The sequence below is a fragment of the Cajanus cajan genome, chromosome 3, assembly GCF_000230855.2.
Source record: "Cajanus cajan strain Asha chromosome 3, NIPB_CcT2T_4, whole genome shotgun sequence".
Classification (NCBI taxonomy): domain Eukaryota; kingdom Viridiplantae; phylum Streptophyta; class Magnoliopsida; order Fabales; family Fabaceae; genus Cajanus; species Cajanus cajan.
The window spans coordinates 59,555,579-59,576,628 of NC_138519.1; the positions used below are offsets into that span (position 1 = coordinate 59,555,579).

The following is a 21,050-nucleotide window of genomic DNA, read 5'->3' on the forward strand; positions in this document are numbered from 1 at the left end:
TGTTAAACCAACACGAATATGTGCTAGCCCTGTTGCCAGTGCAGAATCTTAAAACTAACAGCTATCAAAGAAACAAGTTCATGAATATCAATAAGCTCTCAGATAACGAGTAACAAACCTGAATGCTATGATCACTTCACCACTGATGTCTCAAAATTAAACAAAAAATATAATAGTCTTCCCGCATGGTTTATAGATTTGACTGTTATTTAATTTGTCATTCTTGGAAGTTGAGGATAGTGGAAGAAATTTAGGAGAGCACTGAACAATAGCAAATAGAAGATGTTAGAATTGCCAATATATTGGTAAATTTGCACCTTGCTTCCGTCAATGACTATTATATTAAACATAACTGACAAGGCACGCTCTAATGAGCAAAACTCCAAAGAAAATTTTGAAGGGATTGAAACATTATGAACTCTATAAAAGCCGTTCTCCCCCAGCAGTGCTAGGCATAGAAGCAGCCTAAATCCTTAACTATCTTGTAACATTTCCTTAGATATTGCTCTCTTCACAATGGCATTGAAATCAGCAATCTCAGTCACATTCTTGTGCCTTGCCTTGTTAGCACTAGCAAATGGTTCTAATGCTGGCAAAATTGCAATCTACTGGGGCCAGAATGGCAATGAGGGCACACTGGCCGAGGCTTGTGCCACAGGGAACTATGATTATGTGATCATAGCCTTTTTGCCAACCTTTGGAGATGGTCAAACTCCAATGATCAATCTTGCTGGTCACTGTGATCCATACAGTAATGGATGCACTGGCTTAAGCTCAGACATCAAATCTTGTCAAGCCAAAGGCATCAAGGTATTGCTCTCTTTAGGAGGAGGTGCTGGAAGCTACTCAATTGCATCCACTCAGGATGCAAGCCAAGTAGCCACTTATCTTTGGAACAACTTCTTGGGAGGACAATCTTCAACTCGCCCTCTTGGCCCTGCTGTTCTTGATGGCATTGATTTTGACATTGAAGGTGGATCAAACCAACACTAGGGTGATCTTGCCAGGTTCCTCAAAGGGTATGGCCAGAAAGTGTACATAACTGCAGCACCTCAGTGCACATTTCCTGATGCTTGGATTGGAAATGCTCTCACAACAGGCCTTTTTGACTATGTTTGGGTCCAATTCTACAACAACCCTCCTTGCCAATACACTTCTGGTGAAATTAGTAACCTTGAAGATGCATGGAAACAGTGGATATCAGGTATCCCTGCCAACAAGATATTCTTGGGGTTACCAGCTTCACCACAGGCTGCAGGAAGTGGCTTCATTCCTGCTTCTGATCTTACTTCCCAAGTGCTTCCAGCCATCAAGGGCTCTGCTAAATATGGAGGTGTTATGTTGTGGTCTAGGTATTATGATGCCCAAAGTGGTTACAGTTCTTCAATTAAGAGCTATGTTTGAAATCCAATAATGACTGCTACTCGCATATGAATTATATAAGTATGGATGTGAATAAATATTGATATCAGAATGAAACTTTGTCCGTATAATGTTGTCTTGATGAGATATATAAACAGATTTTCTTATATTTTTACTGTCATGTACTTTTAACCTTGCCCTACTATCAGATGCAAAAAAGCGTTCCTGTATCTTACCATGAAGTTTAACTAGCAATTGAGCATTAACAACAATCGATATAATTAAACAATGAGACCCTTCTACTCTAACACGTTTCAACATAATTATGATATATAAAATAAAATAATTAGTATAATTAAATCTTAACTCATGTTAAAAGGATTCACATCTCGCAACTTTCCTAAATAAAACTCACGTGTATAATAAAATTTATAGCTTTTGAAATAAAAACATAATCGGGCACTATAACGACCTTTACAAGTTCTCAAAGAAAAATCATAACAAAACTACAATAAAATATGTTCATAAACTAAACCCAACTAACTAATCTCAACTCCGATGTCGCGAACTATCGAAACAACCCATCAAAGGAATAAAAGCCTAAGTTTTGTCTTTCACAGTGTCAACATGCTCAACATGACTATGCTCATCTATATGACAATAAGCCAAAACAAAGAAAATAGAATACAAAAGACGAGTGACAACATATGTCTCACAATTTAAAGCTTGCCTGTTTGAAAGAAAATAAAAAGGTGTATATGATACTTGCCTGTTTAAAGCTTAAGAAGAAGAATGAGCTGAGTGAGATTCCCTTAGTGAGAAATTTCCTTGAGGTCTTCCCTGTAGATATGTCTAGCTTACTATCTGAGAGATAGACAAGTACAACACCCATTTCCATCACCTTATAGGATGTCTCCTAAGGAATTAGTTGTGCTTGAGAAACAAATAAAGAAGCTTCAGAAAAATAGTTTATTAGATTGGGTGTATCACCTTGGGGAGGGCCTATGTTGATAGTGAAGAAAAAGGATGAGAGTATAAGACTATGTGTAGACTATTGTTAGTTCAACAAAGGTAACCATTAAGAATGGATATCTTTTACCTAAGATGACTTTATAGACCAGTTGGTTGGAGCTTATGTGTTTAGCAAGATAGACTTGAGATCAAGATATCATCAAATCCGGGTGAGGTTAGGGGATATTCCAAAGACTGCTTTTAGCACTCGTTGTGGGTACTATGAGTATTTGGTTATGCCTTTTGGTGTAACTAAGGCACCCACACTTTTTATGGATTACATAGATAGGATTTTCCATCCCTACCTTGATAGGGTTGTAGTGGTCTTCATTGATGATATCCTTATATGTTCTAAGAGTAGGGAAGAGCATGTCAAGCACCTTAGAATAATGTTGCAAACCCTCAAGGACAAACAATTGTATGCTAAGATATCCAAGTGTGAATTCTAGTTAGATAAAGTTAGCTTCTTAGGATATGTGATTTATGATGAAGGTATAATTGTAGATCCTTCTAAGATACAAGTCGTACTTGAGTAGAGAACACTTAAGTTGGTGTTTGAGATTAAGAGCTTTCTAGGATTAACTAATTATTATAGGCAGTTCATAGAGAATTTCTCTAGCTTAGCTTTTCCCTTGACTAAGTTAACTAGAAAGAACAACCTTTTATTTGGGACACTAGGTGTGAGGAAAGCTTTTAAGAGCTTAAGAAAAGATTAACCAATGCACCTATCCTAGTTTTATTTGAACTTAGTGAGACCTTTGCAGTGTATTGTAACGCTTCTAAGATGGAGTTAGGAAGAGTACTTATGCAGAAGGGAGAGGTGGTAGCTTATGCATCTAGGCAATTGAAGGACCATAAGAAGAATTATCCTACCTATGATTTAGTTAGTTTTTGTAGTGTTTGTGTTGAAATTCTGGAGGCATTACCTGTATGGTTCAAGGTTTGAAGTGTTTAGTGACCATAAGAGCCTTAGGTACCTTTCTGACCAGAAGGAACTTAACATGGGATAAAGGAAGTGGTTAGAGTTCCTTAAGGAATATGATTTTGAACTTAGTTATCATCCCAGTAAAGCCAATGTAGCGGTTGATGCCTTAAGTAGGAAATCTCTACAAGTATCCGTTATATTGATTAGGAAGCTTGATTTGTTGGAGGAGTTCAGAAACCTTATCTTAGTATGCGAGTTGACTCCTAAGAGAATTAGATTGGGAACCTTGAGAGTAACCAATAGCTTGATAGGTGAGATTAGAGAGAGCCAGAAGGTAGATCATTTTCTATTAAGTCAAGTAAAGAAGTTGAATCAAAGGAATGATAGTGAGTTTAAAGTAGGTGTAGATAGGGTGTTGAGACTTAAGGATAGACTATATGTACCTTGTGTTTTGGAACTTAAGAAGATGATCTTAGAAGAATGAAATAGAAGCAGCCTTAGTATTCATTCAAGAGCCACTAAAATGTACCAAGACCTTAAGAGAATGTTTTGGTGGCCTAGGATGAAGAGCGAGGTAAAAGAGTTTGTGTACGTCTGTCTAGTTTGTCAAAAGTCTAAGGTAGAACATCAGAAGCCATCAGGAAAGTTGCAACCCTTAGATGTACCAATGTACAAGTGGAATAGTATCTCCATGGATTTTGTGGTTGGGTTACCTAGAATCGCAAAGAACCTAGAGTTTATTTGGGTAATAGTTGATAAATTAACGAAGTCTACCCATTTTATCCCTATTAACATTAGGTACCCTTTGGAGAGATTGACCATACTGTACATAGGGGAAATTGTGAGGTTTCAAAGGGTTCCATCTAGCATAATTTATGATAGAGACCCTAGATTTGCATTCAAGTTTTGAGAGAGTTTGCTTAGAACTTTTTGTACTAAACTTAGGTTGATTTCAGCCTATCACCGTCAAATAGATGGTCAAACTAAGAGAACCATTCAATTTTTAAAAGATTTATTGAAAACATGTGTCCTTGAGCATAGGGGTAGTTGGAATAACTTTCTACATTTGATAGAGTTCACATATAACAATAGTTACCACTCTACTATTGGGATTACACCCTACGAAGCTCTCTAAAGTAGGAGATGTATGACACCTTTATGTTGGGTAGAATTGGGGCAGAGTTCCATGTTCTAACCTAAGGTACTTCAACAAACCACTGAGAAATTAAGGTTAATCCAAGATAGAATGAGAACAGCCTAGAATAGGTAGTGTTAGAAAAGATGGTCTAACTAAGAGGGCGGTGAATTGGTTGCTTAAAAGTTTCTTACACAACTATCTTAGTTTTGAAAATTTTTTCTAAATCTTTTCAAAGAAGTATATTGATCTATAGTTGTATATAGGATGTCAAGTTCATATTCAACACAAGTCTAAATTCACTCAATTCTATATGCAATGTTTATATCTCACAACACATAACAACAAGCATAGAACTAAAATTGCAAGAATGTAAAGTCAAATGTAGGGAGAAAGAAAAATGCATAGCCAATTTATATTGGTTTAGCCACATCCACTTGTGACTTCACTAGTGGAAAAAACATTTTTAAAATCGGTCATTTTTAACTTTTAAAATCGGTTCTCTGACCGATTTTAAAAGAGCCGATTTTAAAAAGTGGGACTTTTAACATCGGTCAGTGACCGATGTTAAAAGTCTAACTTTTAAAATCGGTCACGCTTGACCGATGTTAAAAGTTAGACTTTTAACATCGGTTATGGCATGATCGATGTTAAAAGTCTAACTTTTAACATCGGTTATGGCGTGACCGATGTTAAAAGTGGTTAATTTTTTTAAAATATTTGACTTGTTTTAGGAGGATCCCTGAACAAAACCTGCAAATGCAGAATTATAGCTCAACATAAAGAGGTTTGTTTCTCCACCGTTTCATTTCTCTGTTTTGGCAAATACATGAAATAGAAGAGACTTTCTTTTAACTTCTAGGGAAAGCCTTTTCTACTTTTGTTTTTCAATGAGTATACAATCCTATATTATAATCATATAGAATTTCATTCAAGACAGGTCTTTCTTCTTTAGTGGAGTTAGTTTGGAACAAATAACATTGAAGTTACGGACACTTCCTGGAACAAATCAGAAAAAATGATCTCTTAACTTCCCTTCTCATAGACAACTTTCCAAAAAAAATTAAAGATGAAAAGTTAAGGCTCATTTGGTTTTCAATGCAAGTATGGAACAAGCCAGAGTCTGACACACAAACATATATATACTACTAGCAAATGTTACTAGGAAAAGTTATATTTAGACAACGTATTCTGCAGATTCATCAGAGTGAAACTCACACGGCTACCAAATCCAACATAAATAGGTTTCTCTCCCTCTTCAAGCCAATCTACTAGGGATTTTGGTGGTTCATACTTTGAAGCAAGGTCAAGGAAACAAAATCCAACGAGGGCAGTACGTATCAAACCTACTTATAGTTATAACAATTGCATACAACTATAGTGGTATATCAGTATTGGAATTTGAGGACAATAATGTGAGAGCACACTTTAAATAAATATCTAACCTTTTGGCTTAGGGAATAAGTGAGGGCTCCATATATAACCATGGGGAACATCACAGGGGTGCGTGTAAGATCCACTTAGATAAGTAATAGGCTTTAGCTTCAGCCTCTTCTTCCTAAACTCATTTATCAAGTCTCGAATTCCAAGCCAGATTAAAGCATCAACTATTTGATATGACAGCTGAAAGACTCGAAATACAAAACAAAACAATAACTTAGACATGCCATGGGAAATTAATAGATTGGCCAACATCAGATTAACAGACAGACTATAGAAATCACTCTGTAGCCAATTGTTGCTTAACACGGGAAAGAGGATGTGGGAACTCACTAGTAGGCCTGAAAATATAGTAAAATATCCTCACACCAAATTAGTATAAAAATATCCTCCAAGTTATCTACTTATTTGTTCTTTATGCACAAAGGAGAATTATCCTAATTCCTAAATGGGAACAGGTTGTTCTGGAATACGAAAAATGCCTACAACTGTATTCTGGAACGGCCTCAGAACGGCTCGTTCTACTTGTAGAACGGGCTTTTTTGTTCGCAGAACGACCCGTTCTACAAGCAGCACGAGCCGTTCTACTTTTAGAACAGCCCGTTCTACAAGTAGAACAACCCGTTCTACTTGTAGAACAGCCCGTTCTGCTTGTAGAATGGGCCGTTCCAGGTTCAAAATTCGCCTGGCAACAACGAAATAAGAGACATGAGAAAAGAATGTTATCTTGATATTATATTCTTCCAAGAAAATGAGAAGCTGAAGAATTTAGATGAGAGCCCGAGAGAGTAAAGGAAAAAATATATGAGCCGATTAGAGAATGGAGGGAAAGGGAGAATGGGACCGTAGATTTTAGGTAAGTTCTGACATTTTTAACATCGGCTATCTATGAGCCGATTTTGTATGTAGTTTTTAAAATCGGTTCTTAGATAGCCGATCTACTTTTTAAAATCGGCTATTGAAGAGCCGATTTTAAAAATTACATACAAAATCGGCTCTTAAATAGCCGATTTTAAAAGTAGCATCAAAGACTTTTAAAATCGGTCATAAGGGAGCCGATTTAAAAAGTAATGTCATTATTTACAAAATTGTCACCGCGTCACTTTTAAAATCGGCTATCTTATGACCGATTTTAAAACCCCGATTTTAAAAGTGATTTTTGTACTAGTGCTTACATCTAGTCCCAAATCAACCCGATTGAGATTTTTCCCTAATATTTAATATCAGAAGTTTTACAACCACAATACTACATGCAATACACTTCTACACTATTAGAGAAACCACTTCTTGTACCCCAAGAAGCACTTACTTGTAGCACCTCACTGCAAGATTTTCTTTTCTTAAGAAATCTACTTAAGAAAAACAAAATACAGAAGTTAAGGAACGAATTCACCTACTGTACAAAATAAATCAGAGTTGGTGAATCAACAAAAATATCTTATCCTTTCACTCTATGAATATGATGATCAATTTAATTCTTGAAATCTTTCTTAAGGTTACCACCAAGGTTAAAAATCTTTTTCTTGTAAAGAAAAATGTTTCTCAGAGAATGTTTTCAAAAAAGATATCACAAAGATTCAAATCTTTATGTTATGAATATGAAAAATGATATATATAAGTTTTTTGACCGAAATAATCGATTATTTACATGGATAATTGATTATTTTGTTCTTAGCAGATCTAAAAATCAACCAAGAATAGTTTAATCGATTATTTTGAGCAACAATCAATTATTCCAACAAACCAGTTTCTAAAACCATTGATTATTTTGATGAATAATCAATTATTACAACAATTGCTCCTTAGGTTACTGAAAAACAGAGCAAATAATCGATTATTACTTAAAATAATATATTATTTTAAATGAAAACTTAATATCTTGATTTTTTTATTTCATTTCTCTTTACAAATCAATTTTAAAACATATTTTCTTCATCAATCATCATCTAGATAGAGATAAAAGGCTAAGTTACTTACCAAACACACAAGTAACAAAGCTTTAAACACACAAACAACATAGAACTTGCACTAACTTCTTTCAAGAGGCTCAAAACACAAAACAAAATACAAGTTGCACTCATATCTTTCAAGAGGCTTATTTGTAATCATCAAAACCAACTAAGACCATGTCTTCATCTTGAGCTTGATCAGCAAACTCCTCCTTTTTTATGATGACAAATCTTCCTTTTACTTGTTTTGATTCATCCTTTTTGAACCAAATTGTACTCTTGTATTTTACTCTTGTTGTTTCAATACTTTGTAATTACAACCTGCAAAACACAACTATACCTTTCTCCCCTTTTCAACATCATCAAAAACAACTTTATACCAAGTTTCCAAAACTCAAAAAAAATCTCATACATTGTAGATTATACAACCATTTATATCATACACTCAATATATAATCAATATATAAGCACCATACAAGTAATGTAAACTATGAAAATTTTAGACGTAAAATAAGTATTCATTGATAAACACCATACCATAACATATCAATAATTGTTCAAAACATTAAAACATTAACAATCATTACAATAAACCAAATTGAACCAAAATTAAAATTGTGTATAACATCAAGAAATTAAAACCATTACGAACCAAATTGTTCAAAAATTAAAAGATTACAAGCCCATAGACTAGAAAACTAACATGAAACAAAACTAGCCTAAGAACAAACCAACAAAGCAAAACAAAAGATCCTAAAACTTAGGTCTTCAATTTGAGTCACCCTCTATGCCCAAGTGATGTTAGATCTTATTGATCTCATCTTGAAGATCATCAAATCTATCAAACATTCTAGATAATATGGACTCGTGCTTCTTGTTGGCCTCCATAATTGCATCCATCTTGTTAATCAAAATCTGCTCAATTGAAGAGAATGATTTGAGTTTCGGTTCCATTTCCTATTCCTCAACACCAACCTCATCACCAACTACTCCATCCTTGTCAGCCATAGGTTTAGGAGTCTGGGGCACATCACCTTTGAAGATCCATCCATTTTCTTGATTCTTCATCCCTATGTGATGAAGAAATGCTCTTCCAATCTTACTAGATGAAAAAAGAACAATCTTTTTTCTTTCTTGTGAGATCCACTCCACTATACTCAAAAACTCTTGATAACAACAAAGCATAAGGATAGGGACCCTCCTCCTTTCTCTTTGTTTTCCAGATACAATCATTAACAACAGATACCCAATCTATATGTACCTTATTCTTAATTGCAAACATAAGCAGTAAGTCATTCCTAGACATTTGAGCATGGTTATGCAACCTAGGCTTAATCATCCATGTAATAATAAAAGAAATAAGCCTATCATTCTTTTTTATGCCACCAACCAAAAACTTACTATTATTTGTAGTCTCAGAGTTCCTTTGACAATCCTTGAATGTTGTCATGTCACTAAAGTCACCAAAATTTGCACTTTGAGATCTCTCTAGGCATGTAACCCTTAGACCAACAACTTCAAGAAGAGTAGGTCTGTCCAACCTCATAAGCACTCCTTTTATCACAACACTTGTTACTCCCCCTGTGGATCTCAAATAGAAGAAGACTCTCACCAAATCCATATAGTAGGGATCTTTAAGTTCTAGAAACCTTTTCAACCCTTGAAACTCCAAAAGTGGTGGAAATGTGAAGCCCTCATTAGTGAACCACACTAGATTCAAAGTATTTGGTGGGATGATTCTCTCCCAACATACCACTCAAAGTACTCCTTTTGAACTTTCTCCTCCGAGAACCATCAGTTGGCCAAAGATTGCCTCTCTTAAGGTAGAGGTCTCTTGCTCTCCCTAACTTCAAGCTTTCTAGGTCTCTTAAATGAAGAAGAAACCATGGAAGTGTTTAGAAAGTAAGAGATGAATATTTTAAAGGTTTGTAGAAGGTTAAGGTTTGAGAATATGAGAGGAATCCTTCAAGAATGCATATATATTATGAGAGGTGTGAAGTTTAGGGGTTTTAGGTGTTAGAAAATGTTTCAGAAGTAAAGAGTCAGGGTTTTCCACAAAAGGTTCATAACTTTTGGCATTTGGCATGGTTAACTATCATTCAAATTTCGTAAAATATGAACAAACTCGAAATAATTGAATATTTTCATGCACAAATAATCAATTATTTTTGTTAGAAAAAGTATTTGATGTTAAGTTAGACGAAGCAATTCCCAGTAAAGTTTTGAATGAGACAAATATAATGCATATTGTTATTTCTAACAAGGGTGATAGTGTTTCAGATAAAAGACATAAGTACATACAAGCTAGCTGAAGAACAAAGAATATACATGTATTGACGAACCAAGAGACCTGAGCTAAGCATCGGATAAAGGCTGATCAAAAGAAGGAAATACATTAGACGAAGACACCCACAAACACATACACAAAGGAAATAAAGAACAGAGCAACCAAGATGAAGAGATCAAACGATCAAACGAAATCAAGCCCAGCACAAGAAGGAAAATAATGAAGCCCTAGATGATATAAGACCATGGATGATGAACAAAACTAAGTCAAAGCATCCTAGATGGAGTCAAGAGCTTGCACAGCTGACCATACGAAGACTCAAATACACAGACAAAAACCAAGAATGTTGCGTCAGAAGTCACAACAAGAAGAACTACCTAGCATCCACACTCTTAGAAGAACACATGAAGTCATCAAAATAAAAGAAAAAAGAAAAGAAAAATGGACTAGCGCTTATCCACAAATCAAAGTCGCATGTGTCAGAGCAAGTACACCTACTAGTCAGCAAAGGACAATGCCTCTGTAGCTATAATACCAGGAAAGTACAGAGATATCTAGGTCATGATTAATGCCAGACATAAGCAAACAAATGGTACAAAAGACTTTGTAAAACGCAGATTCAGCAAGCAAATATTTAATGCAAGATCAAATGCATTAAATGCAAGAATCCGCGAAAACTATGCAAACTAAACAAGAGAATCAAATGATGGCTAGTCAAGCATCAAAATTAGATCTGATCATGGACAGAAAAACATTAAACAAACACTAGATGAAGCCTACTACAAGTAAGAGACATTGGAGGATCAAAAGAAAAGCCAAAACAAGACCAAACATAGAACAAGAAAAGTTGTGTCGAACATCAAATGAAACCAGATGGTCAACTCTGTTAAAAGAATAGTTAAGGCAAGGCACATCATGAAAACCATACAATTCAAGCTAATTGAATAGACAAAGTACAATATGTGCACCAGATGACTATGAGTCCAATATCAGTTGGATGTGTGTCAAGAACAACCTCCAATGTAACATGAAGAAATGGACCAAGCATGAGACAAAGATAAGAAGAAAGTCAACAACGCATAAGACGAAGGATAACACAGACTGAAAGACACTCTAGACGGAAACATTGTCTGATATTCACATTGTTGACCAGATCGAAAGAAAAGTCAAAGCATTAAATTCAAACGCTAAGGTGAAGATTAAGATTGAGATGCACAGGACCAATAGACGAAGACGAAGACTGCCACGCAAGCAATTAAAGAATCAAGTCTCAAGAGACAAACCAAGGCATTTTTTACGACCACACAAAATCTCTCAACGTAAACACGTGATCAAAAATAAGAAAAGAAGAAGAAGAAAAGCACGCAAAAGCAAAAGCATGCATGTGTCAAAAAAAGTACATCACTTTTTCAATTAAAGAACAACACTCTACAGCTATGTGACCAGAAAAGGACAAAAAGGTTCCTAGTTCTCTACTAAATTCAGACACTGCTGCTAACAATACAAAGAAGACTTCACGCAAGGTCTATCATAAGAAGCAAAATTTAATGCAAGAACTCAAGCATTAAATGAGTAGATTAAACTAGTCATAAACGACTATATCTGCTTCAACGGACACTTGCAACGGGAAGATTCTACAAGACAATATATATATATATATATCACTATCTCAAACCTTGGAAGGTTGGCTTCCATGTTTGCATTCTTAACCAAGTGATATCAAGCCCATGAAACAACGAAACCAGAGATAGAGCGTATAGAGTCGAATGTACCAATAGTGTATTCATCTTTGTAAACTAAGGAGTTCCAAACATGTGTATCTTAGGAACAAAACCTTAGTGAGTGTATCAATTTATGTATCCTCTTTGTGAGAGAAGACCAAACACTCAATCATTGTAAAGACTAAGGTTACATACCTTAGTGATGTTAAGTCAGATGAAGTGCATTCGTAATTCCCATTGAGGTTTTGAATATGACAAATATAATACATATTGTTATTCCTAACATGTGCATTAGTGTTTTAGATGGATAACAATAAGTTCTGGCAAAAATGAAGGACAAGGCAAGATCAAGCATAATTAATTAAACAAGACATCAAACGATAGCAAAGCTAGTATCAAGACTAAGATTGATCCAGGCCTAAATCAAATACAAGATAAGATGAATCTATCAGCTAAAGCCTGAGGAATCAGTCATAAGACCAAAACAGGCATCATATGTGACTAAGTCAAGAACGGGATGAAAGTTGGCTACACATCAACATGGATTTGCAAAATCATCAGATGAAGCCTAACGAACAAGCAGACGAAGTCATCACTCTCAAGACCAGACGAAGAATCAAAAAGTAAAATGTGCATCCAGACGTAGTCAGAAAATAATGAAGCGCGTCTAAAATCCACTAATCACATTTAGTGAAATCATACAAGAAACATAAAAGGACATCAAACTTGAATATAGAAAGAAGAAAAATAGGCAAGCGTGTATTCACAAGTCAAAGTTGTGTGCGTCATAAAAATGACACCTACTTTTCAGAAAAAAACAACACCTCAGCAGCTAAACTGGTGAGAAAAGTACAAATATGCCTAGATCATGATTGAAGTTAGACATTGAAATAATCAACTACACATAAGGACTTCACGTATACAAGCAAACATTTAATGCAAGATCATATGCATTAAATGAAAAAATTTACATAGCCATGAACAAGCCTCCGTCTGCAACGACATGAAGCTCCGCTCAAACGAAAAAAATTGAATTTAAACAACGGGCAGATTTATCAACAGGCTATAAGTATCAAGGTAAAAAAGATGAAGAAGTAGAGAACTGAGAAGTAGAGAAAACGTGCAATAAGAAAAAGAAAGCGAAAAAGCATAAGCTCCATTCCTTCTCAAAGCATTTATTGTATATTTGTGTAAAAACTAAGATATCTTATCTTAGTGAGTGTTGCTAACATTTTATCCTCTCTACGAGAGTAAACAAAAAACTCAGACACTTATTCTTGTAAAACTAACGTTACGCACCTTAGTGAGTGTAGAAACTACCCTATTCTCTCTGTGAGAGTTGCAAACACACTCAACACCTTCATTCGCTGTAAAGCCTGAAGAGGCTGGTTGAAAGAATACTTATGAACCAGAAGTGGTTTGAGAATACTAGTGCTAGTGAGTGAAGCTAGCGGGCCAAAAGTGGTCAAGAATACTTGAAAAACCAGAAGTGGTTAAGAATACTAGTGTCAACAAGTGAGGTCGACGAGCCAGAAGTGGTTGAGAATACTTGTAATCCTTTGTGATTAGTGGAACCCTTCAGTTGAAGAAGACTGGACGTAGCTCAGATTGAGTGAACCAGTATAAAAATATGTGCATACCTTTTTCTATTTTTCAAATACTACTTGTTTAAAAAAAACCTCGTCTTTCATCTACTTTCATTTCAACAAACTGTTAGACGAAAACACACTTGTCCACTATTTTGAAGAAACTATTTTCTTTGGATAATAAATCCATTCAGACGGAAAACATATTTACTCAACTTGTTTCTTGAAGCAGATGATCAGTTCTATTAGACGCAAAAAGCTTTCTAGTCAGACAAGCCTACACAAGTTTTCAACAGTACTTAAATATTCTTTTTATTAAAATAAAAGGAGTATCTTTACAAAAAGATTTTGAAAAATCTTCCTTCGAACACACACACACATCGAACCCCACATTCTGTGTGTATTTATGCTAACTTCAAGTGAGCGTAGAAACCTATGTATCCTCTCTATGAGAGTAGTCCAAACACTCAAACCAAATATATTTAGTCATCACATGTAAAGCCTGAAAAGGCTAGGGAAAGAATACTTGTAAAGACTAGAGAGGCTTGTCAAAGAATACTCACTAAGAGCCAAAAGTGGCTAATCAAAGAATACTAACGCTAGTGAGTGAAGCTGGCAGACCAGGAGTTAGTCAACAATATTCACTGAGAGTGGCTGAACAAAGAATACTAGCATCAACAAGTGAAGTTGACGAACCAGGAGTGGTTGAGAATACTCAGGCAACCAGAAGTGGTTTAAGAATACTAGCGTCTGTGAGTGAAGCAGACGAGCCAGAAGTGGTTGATAATACTTGGAACCAAGAGTGGTTGAGAATACTCGAGCAACCAGAAGTAGTTTAAGAATACTAGCGTCTGTGAGTGAAGCAGACGAGCTAGAAGTGGTTGATAATACTTGGGACCAGAAGTGGTCATGACTTGGGTGGTCTATAATACTCACTACAAGCCTGAAGAGGCTGAACAAATAATACTTGTACTTAATTGATTATCTAGTAGAACTCTTCAATTGAAGGAAACTGGACGTAGCTCAGTTTGAGTGAACCAGTATAAAATGTGCTCTATGGTTTAATGTTTCAAATGCACTTTATTTGGTCGATCTAATTCACTAAAAACTTCGTCCAATGATTATTGTCTATTAAAGCTATCCTTAGACGAAAACTATATTTGCTCAATTGATTATTCTACAAAGACAATTTTTGTTTAAGTAGTAATTTTCTCTTTGTAGACGATGAAACTCCCAGACGCAAAATGATTTTGATAAACCAATCTTGGGCTGTTTCAATTCAAGCATTCATCAATAATACCTTTAGTGGACGAAAGAGAGCCTTATTGCGAAAATGTATTTAAACTCCTTTATTCACATACACCCACATATTCAACCCCCCATTCTATGTGTTTATCATCTAACTTCATTTAAAAACTAGATCTACACTAAATAATCAATTATTTGTTGAAATTATTGATTATTCCAAAGGGTAGGATCTCAGTTTACCCAAAATAATTGATTATTGGCTGAAATAATCGATTATTTCAATAAGCATATTTCTCTTGTCACTTAAAATAATTGATTATTATTTGGAAAAAAAAATAATTATTATAGTAACATAAATTCTCACAAGCCCAGATAATCTATTATTTGATCAAATAATTGATTATTCCAGACTCTCATATATTCATATACATGAAATAATTGATTAAAACTTTAATCGATTATTCCAATAAGGAATAGTCAATTTCAAAAATCTTAACACTTCAACATACAATTTAACACATTCATACTCACATCAATCATTTAACCTTTTTGAACATGATCTCTGAGAAAATGATGTCTTATTGATGGAAACAGTTGGAGAAGATTGTTGTTCTTCCAAGTTCTCCATGCTTAGGACCGTGAACTCTTGAGGTAGAACTCCTTTGAGGTGGCGGAATCACCTTGGAGGATTCTCCAATGGTGGAGAAGCAATGGAATTGGCTCGGTTACTTCCTAGCTTGTGAAGGAAGCTTGAGGAACCAAGGCAAAGGTTGAAAACCTTTGGTGAGAACCTTAGAGAGAAAGTTCTCTTCGGTTTTAGGAGAGACTTTTGGGAGAGAAATTTGAAGTTTTATTTCTCAAATGTTCAAAAGTGAATACAAGTGAAGAGAAAACAAATATATAAGGAGAGGTAGCTTCTAGTGTAAGCTAACCTTAACCATGGTTCACTAGGAACCACGGTAAGGTGTAGCTAACCATCCATGGTTTCTAAAACTTGTAGGAGAAGCTAACCTTGACCATGGTTCACTTAAGAACCATGGTAAGGTCAGCCTAACCTATCAAGGTTTAGAAGCTTGGAAGGCAAGCTTCAAAGCTTGTAGGAGAAGCTATAAATTTTGGCCAAGAACAAAAGGAATGAGCTAGGCGGCCAAGGCTCAAAAATGCTCCATGATTTATTTCAAAAATATTTGATTTGGTTTAGTTAGGTTCATCATATGATGATGAGACCTAGCTAAATCAAATCTATGAAAAATTAGGAGCAAAATGAGTCTAATATGCAAAATTTTGCCTAGGCCAAGTTCTGGCCCAATTACTAGTCACACCCTCAAGCATTGCTAAATGCCACCCCTTTTTCCTACTGAAAAAATATAAAATGAATGTATCAATAAAGGAGGTTAAATGAAGTTAAACTCTCCAAGTAACCCACCCTAAAAACAATATACAATCACTAATAAAAGCAAGTAAAGTGCCTCACAAATACAAAGGCAAAAATAAGCCTATACAAAGAAACTACTATATGTACAAACATATGAAAAGGTCTTTAAGATCATCCCATTCCTCTTGGTTCTTTTAAGATATCACCTCTTGGATTCCTTGGCCTTGGCCGTAGTCTATCACTTATCTCTATATATTTAGTTTTAGAATGTAAGATAGGATTCATAGTTAGATTTATAGCACTAGTATTATCAGACCTTAGAGAATGTTGTTTAGTTTTATATCATAGTCCATTAGTTGTTGTTTCATCCATAGAAGTTGAGCACAACAACTTCCAACAGCTATGTATTTAGCCTCAACTATACTTAAAGTAACACAGATGATGGAGGAGGCCCATGGGCTAAGGGCCCAACTACTAGGGCTATGGCAAGGATGATGCATGAAGAGTGGGCCCAAGCCCAAGGAAGGCCCACCACTTTGTTTTGTTGGGCTTTGTCTCAAGCCCATTAGATTAGGGTTAGTGTAGGATTGGGCCTTAGTGCCTTGTATTTTCATTGGGCCTTGTATTTCCGGCCTTGTAGTTTAGGAATTACATTTAGAGGTCATTAGAATTTAGGGTTAATTAAGGTTGCATGTGAATTATCATTAGCATGTAATTAACTTGGCATTTGAGAGACATTTCGGCCATGTGCACACATGCAAATGGTGTGACTTAAATGCAACTCAAATGAGAAGCTAAATTACATGCCAAATGATGAAGCACATGGAGGTTCCGGGTTTGGCTCCTAAAATTTGAATTTTGAATTCAAATTTTAGGCGCCTAAGGTTAAGTAACCATACCATGGTTTTACTTAACCTTAGGCTAACCCAAGGAACCATTTAACCTAATTTTACCCTATATATTCCTTATGGCCGAGCATTGTATTCACTTTTGGATTAATTGAATGAGTTTTCAATACTTGAAACCTCTCCCTCCGAAAGTCACTTTGGCTACCTTCTCTACCCTCCTTGAGTGCTTCTCTTTGTAGAGCTAGGTTGCCTTACTTCTTTGGAATTTAGCTTGTGAGCAAGCTACGGCCACCTTGAGTCTTCTTGGAGATTCCATCCTTGACGCTCCTTCCAAGGATCCGTGGAGACTTGAAGTTTCTTCCTATGTGCATCCAAGTGGAAGCACATCAAGTGGTATCAGAGCATCTGGTTTCTACAAGAGATAAGTTCTAGTTCTTATCTTTTGTTGTGGTGATCCGTGGATTGTTTTTCTTCATCTTGTGTCTATGTTGTTTTGAGTTTTGTCACATGAGAGTTGCTTCCTTCCTAGATCTATTTTTTAGCCTTAAAAATTGATGGATCTAGTTTCTTATGCTTGAATGATTCATTATGCTTTTGTGCTAATATGCTTCCATGAATCGTGCTCTCTTCTTGTGCTTTTAGGAATTTTCTGCCTAAGAACGTTTTGCTTTCTTTGAGTCACATTTGAAATTTTATTCGGTCAATTGTATGCTTGAGTCTTTTATTTTGAAATCCATGTCTAGTAGGATTGTGTAGTTCTTTCATGTTCATCATTCCTAGCTATGCTTGTTGAACCGATTTGATTTTCATTTGAATTGCATCTTTAAAAGTATTTTTTCTGGATTTGACCGAGATCCATAGCTTTAGGTATATGCTCATAATTTTTGTTTACATTTGAGTTCCTAAACTACTACTAGTTCATTAGTAGTTTTCTTAGAAATATTGTAGGTTTCCAAAATTTCAAAATGTCTTCAAAATTTTCTTCCATCCGTAAATGTTTGATCTTCATTGTTTAAAAGTGTGCTGAAAATTGTGTTTGTATTCAAATTTGAATTTGAATTGTGGAGCCTAAAACCGTGAGCATGTGCCATTCAAATCTACAAGCATGAAAAGCATGTCACATTTGTCTTAAATTTGAACCTAATTTGGCTTGTCATTTGGAATTTTTTGTGAATCTGGTTTTGGTGTTTCATCAAGGTGACCGAGAGTTACATGATACATATATGTTGGACAGCAAAAGGCAACTCCTAATTGATTAAAAAAAATTAGAAGAAAGATCAAAAGAAATTCAAAACAAAAGTGATTAAAAAAAATGCTAAACCTAATTTGAAAAGTAAAAGCCAATCAAGGAGTTTGAATTTTCCAATTATTGCCCCTCGGTTTGTACTTAATTTTGAATCATCAAATTTTCAGCTATTCTATTCTTGAGTGTTTTTGGTTTTGAGCATCCATTCTAGAACCAATCTAGGTTAAATTCTTTCTTGTTCTAGTCATCTACATATTTGTGTCATCTAAACTTGTCATTTCTTAATCTACTCTTGTCTTTCCCTACTTCTTCCATATTTTCTGGTTGTTCTTATAATTGTTCAAATCAAAGTGTGGCCTAAGTTTGACCTAGCCTATCTTCCTAGAAGCTAGTTCTACAAGGGTCATCAAAAGAAGCCTAAGGAAAGGAGGAGGAAGGAAGCTAGAGGTGGCTTTCGGATTTGGTTACTTAAACACAAACACTAAACACTCTTGGCTGGAAATTTGTGATGGCTGGACTGGACCAAACCGTGAAGATTGGTGGAGATTCAAATTGAATTGTATTTGTAATTTTTTAAAAAAAAAAAATATATATATATATATATATATATATATATAAGTGTTAGTGACGGATTTTAGTGACTAATTTTCCTTACTAGTTTGAAAAATTGTTTTCAAATTTAGTCACTAATCCATCACTAATTCTTGGTGGCTGTTTTCATACATTACTTTAAGCCACTTGTTCTTTGCTTTTCGGTTTGATTCATACCTTGTATTTGGGCCATTTCAAGGAGTGTCTTGGGAGTGTCTTTGGTACACAACCATCTCTCCTTAAGTTTACCATTTTCGTTAGTACTTGGTGGGAGTGGTCCTTGATTGATCTTTGGTATCTCTCAAGCTATCACCCTAGGACACGTTTAGGTAGTTTAAATTCTTGCTTAATACTTGTCTTTAATTGCTTTTTCACGACTAGTATATCATAGTTCATAAAACATCAAAAATAATTTTCATTGAAAAGAATTTGGTAGAGATTAACTACAAAGGGGATTAGTAATTTTTACTTGAAGAGGCTTGGTTTTTAAGTGGCTCCTAGTAGCTCACCTCCCTCCAAAGTTCAATTTGTATACATAATCCTCCAAGTACTTAGTCTTAACCTTGCATAAAAAAATTGCTTTTCAAACTTCTTTCTTCAAAAAGAACCTTTCACCTATAATGGAAGAATTTTCTACTCCTCATAGTGATACTAATTCAAGTGATAACAAAGATTTTGCTAAGTTGTCACGTGAATTAAGATCACTAAAGATATGGAAAGAGCAAGAATCACAACAAAGACTTAGAGAAAAATTGGAAAGAGAAGCTCAAATTGCTCTTATGGAGGAGGAAATTCGTCTATTAAAGGAAAAAGACAAAAAGAAACATCATGGTCAACATAGCTCATACGCCCATAGTTCCACACTAGGAGAGTCAATGCATGATAGCCTAGCTTTAGGAGATCATTATCAACCACCTCCTAGGAGAATCCATAGAACCTCCAAGACAAGGTAATCTAGGGTAGATCTCCCTTATTTTCATAGGAAAGATGATGTGGAGGGGTACCTAGATTGGGAGATGAAGGTGGAACAAATTTTCACTTGCCACCAAGTGAGTGAAGAAAGAAAAGTATCCTTAGCCACCCTAAGCTTCCAAGGTCATGCCATGTATTGGTGGACCTCACTTGTGAGAGATAGACGTCTCCATAATGAACCTCCAATTCAATATTGGAATGAATTAAGGAGTGCCTTGAGGAGGAGGCATATACCCTCTTACTACACTAGGGAGCTTATCAACAAACTCCAAAGACTCCATCAAAAAAATATGACTGTGGAAGAATATAGGCAAACGATGGAGTTATACATAATGAGGGCTGGCATTAGGGAAGAAAAAACTATTACCATTGCTAGATTTTTGAGTGGTTTATCTTTTGAGATAAGAGATAAGGTTGAGCTTCTCCCTTATAGGGATTTGGATGATTTGGTTCAACTTTGCATTAAAGTTGAACAACAAAATTTGAGAAAAAGTTTTAAAACAAGCTCATACTCATCTTCTTTCTCTAAGGATGACTACAAGAGGGAGGGCAAGAAAAATGATTTTGAAAAGAAAAATACTTTTTCCTCCAAAAATCTAGACAAAGGTAAAGAAAAAGATAAAAAAACAAACACCTCACACACTAGTACCAAGTCTAGTGATATAAAATGTTTTAAGTGTCTTGGAAGAGGCAACATTGCTTCTCAATGCCCTAACAAGAAAGTGATGATTTTAAGGGGCCAAGACATTTATAGTAGCCATGATGAAGCTACTACTTCTTCATCTTCAAGTGAGGATGAAGAAGAAGCAAGTGAGGGAGAGTCATGTGAGGTCACTTACCCTTATAATGGGGAACTTCTTATGATGAGAAGGGTCCTCAATAATCAACCTAGTGATACACAATCCCAAAGAGAGAACATCTTTCATACAAGATGTAACATTTCAAACAAAGTTTGTTCTCTCATAGTGGATAGTGGATCTTGGTGCAATTGTTGTAGCACTAGGATGGTTGAGAAGTTGGGTTTGACTACCACACCCCACCCAAAACCTTATCAACTTCATTGGCTTAATGATGATGGGGATATGGTGGTCAACCAACAAGTGGAAGTAGAGTTTTCTATAGAGAACTATCAAGATAAAGTTAAATGTGATGTAGTTCCTATGGAGGCTTGTCATATTTTATTGGGTAGGCCATGGAAATTTGATAAACAAACTCATCATGATGGCCTAACTAATAAAATAACTTTCACACATAAGGGTAAAAAGTTTGTGCTTCATCCTTTATCACCTTCACAAGTGATAGAAGATCAAGTACAAATGAAGGCCAAACGTGAGCAAGAAAAAGGAAAACAAAA

At 35.4% G+C, this 21,050-nt stretch overlaps 1 protein-coding gene across 1 annotated transcript; it reads left to right on the plus strand.

Annotated features, from left to right (window-relative positions):
- The first annotated feature begins 357 nt into the window (after positions 1-357).
- On the plus strand, positions 358-2,047 carry LOC109813773 (acidic endochitinase). Its single transcript, XM_020378030.3, is given in 1 exon segment — positions 358-2,047. A coding segment is annotated over 1 exon segment (888 nt). The 5' UTR covers positions 358-516; the 3' UTR covers positions 1,405-2,047.
- The last annotated feature ends 19,003 nt before the right edge of the window (positions 2,048-21,050 follow it).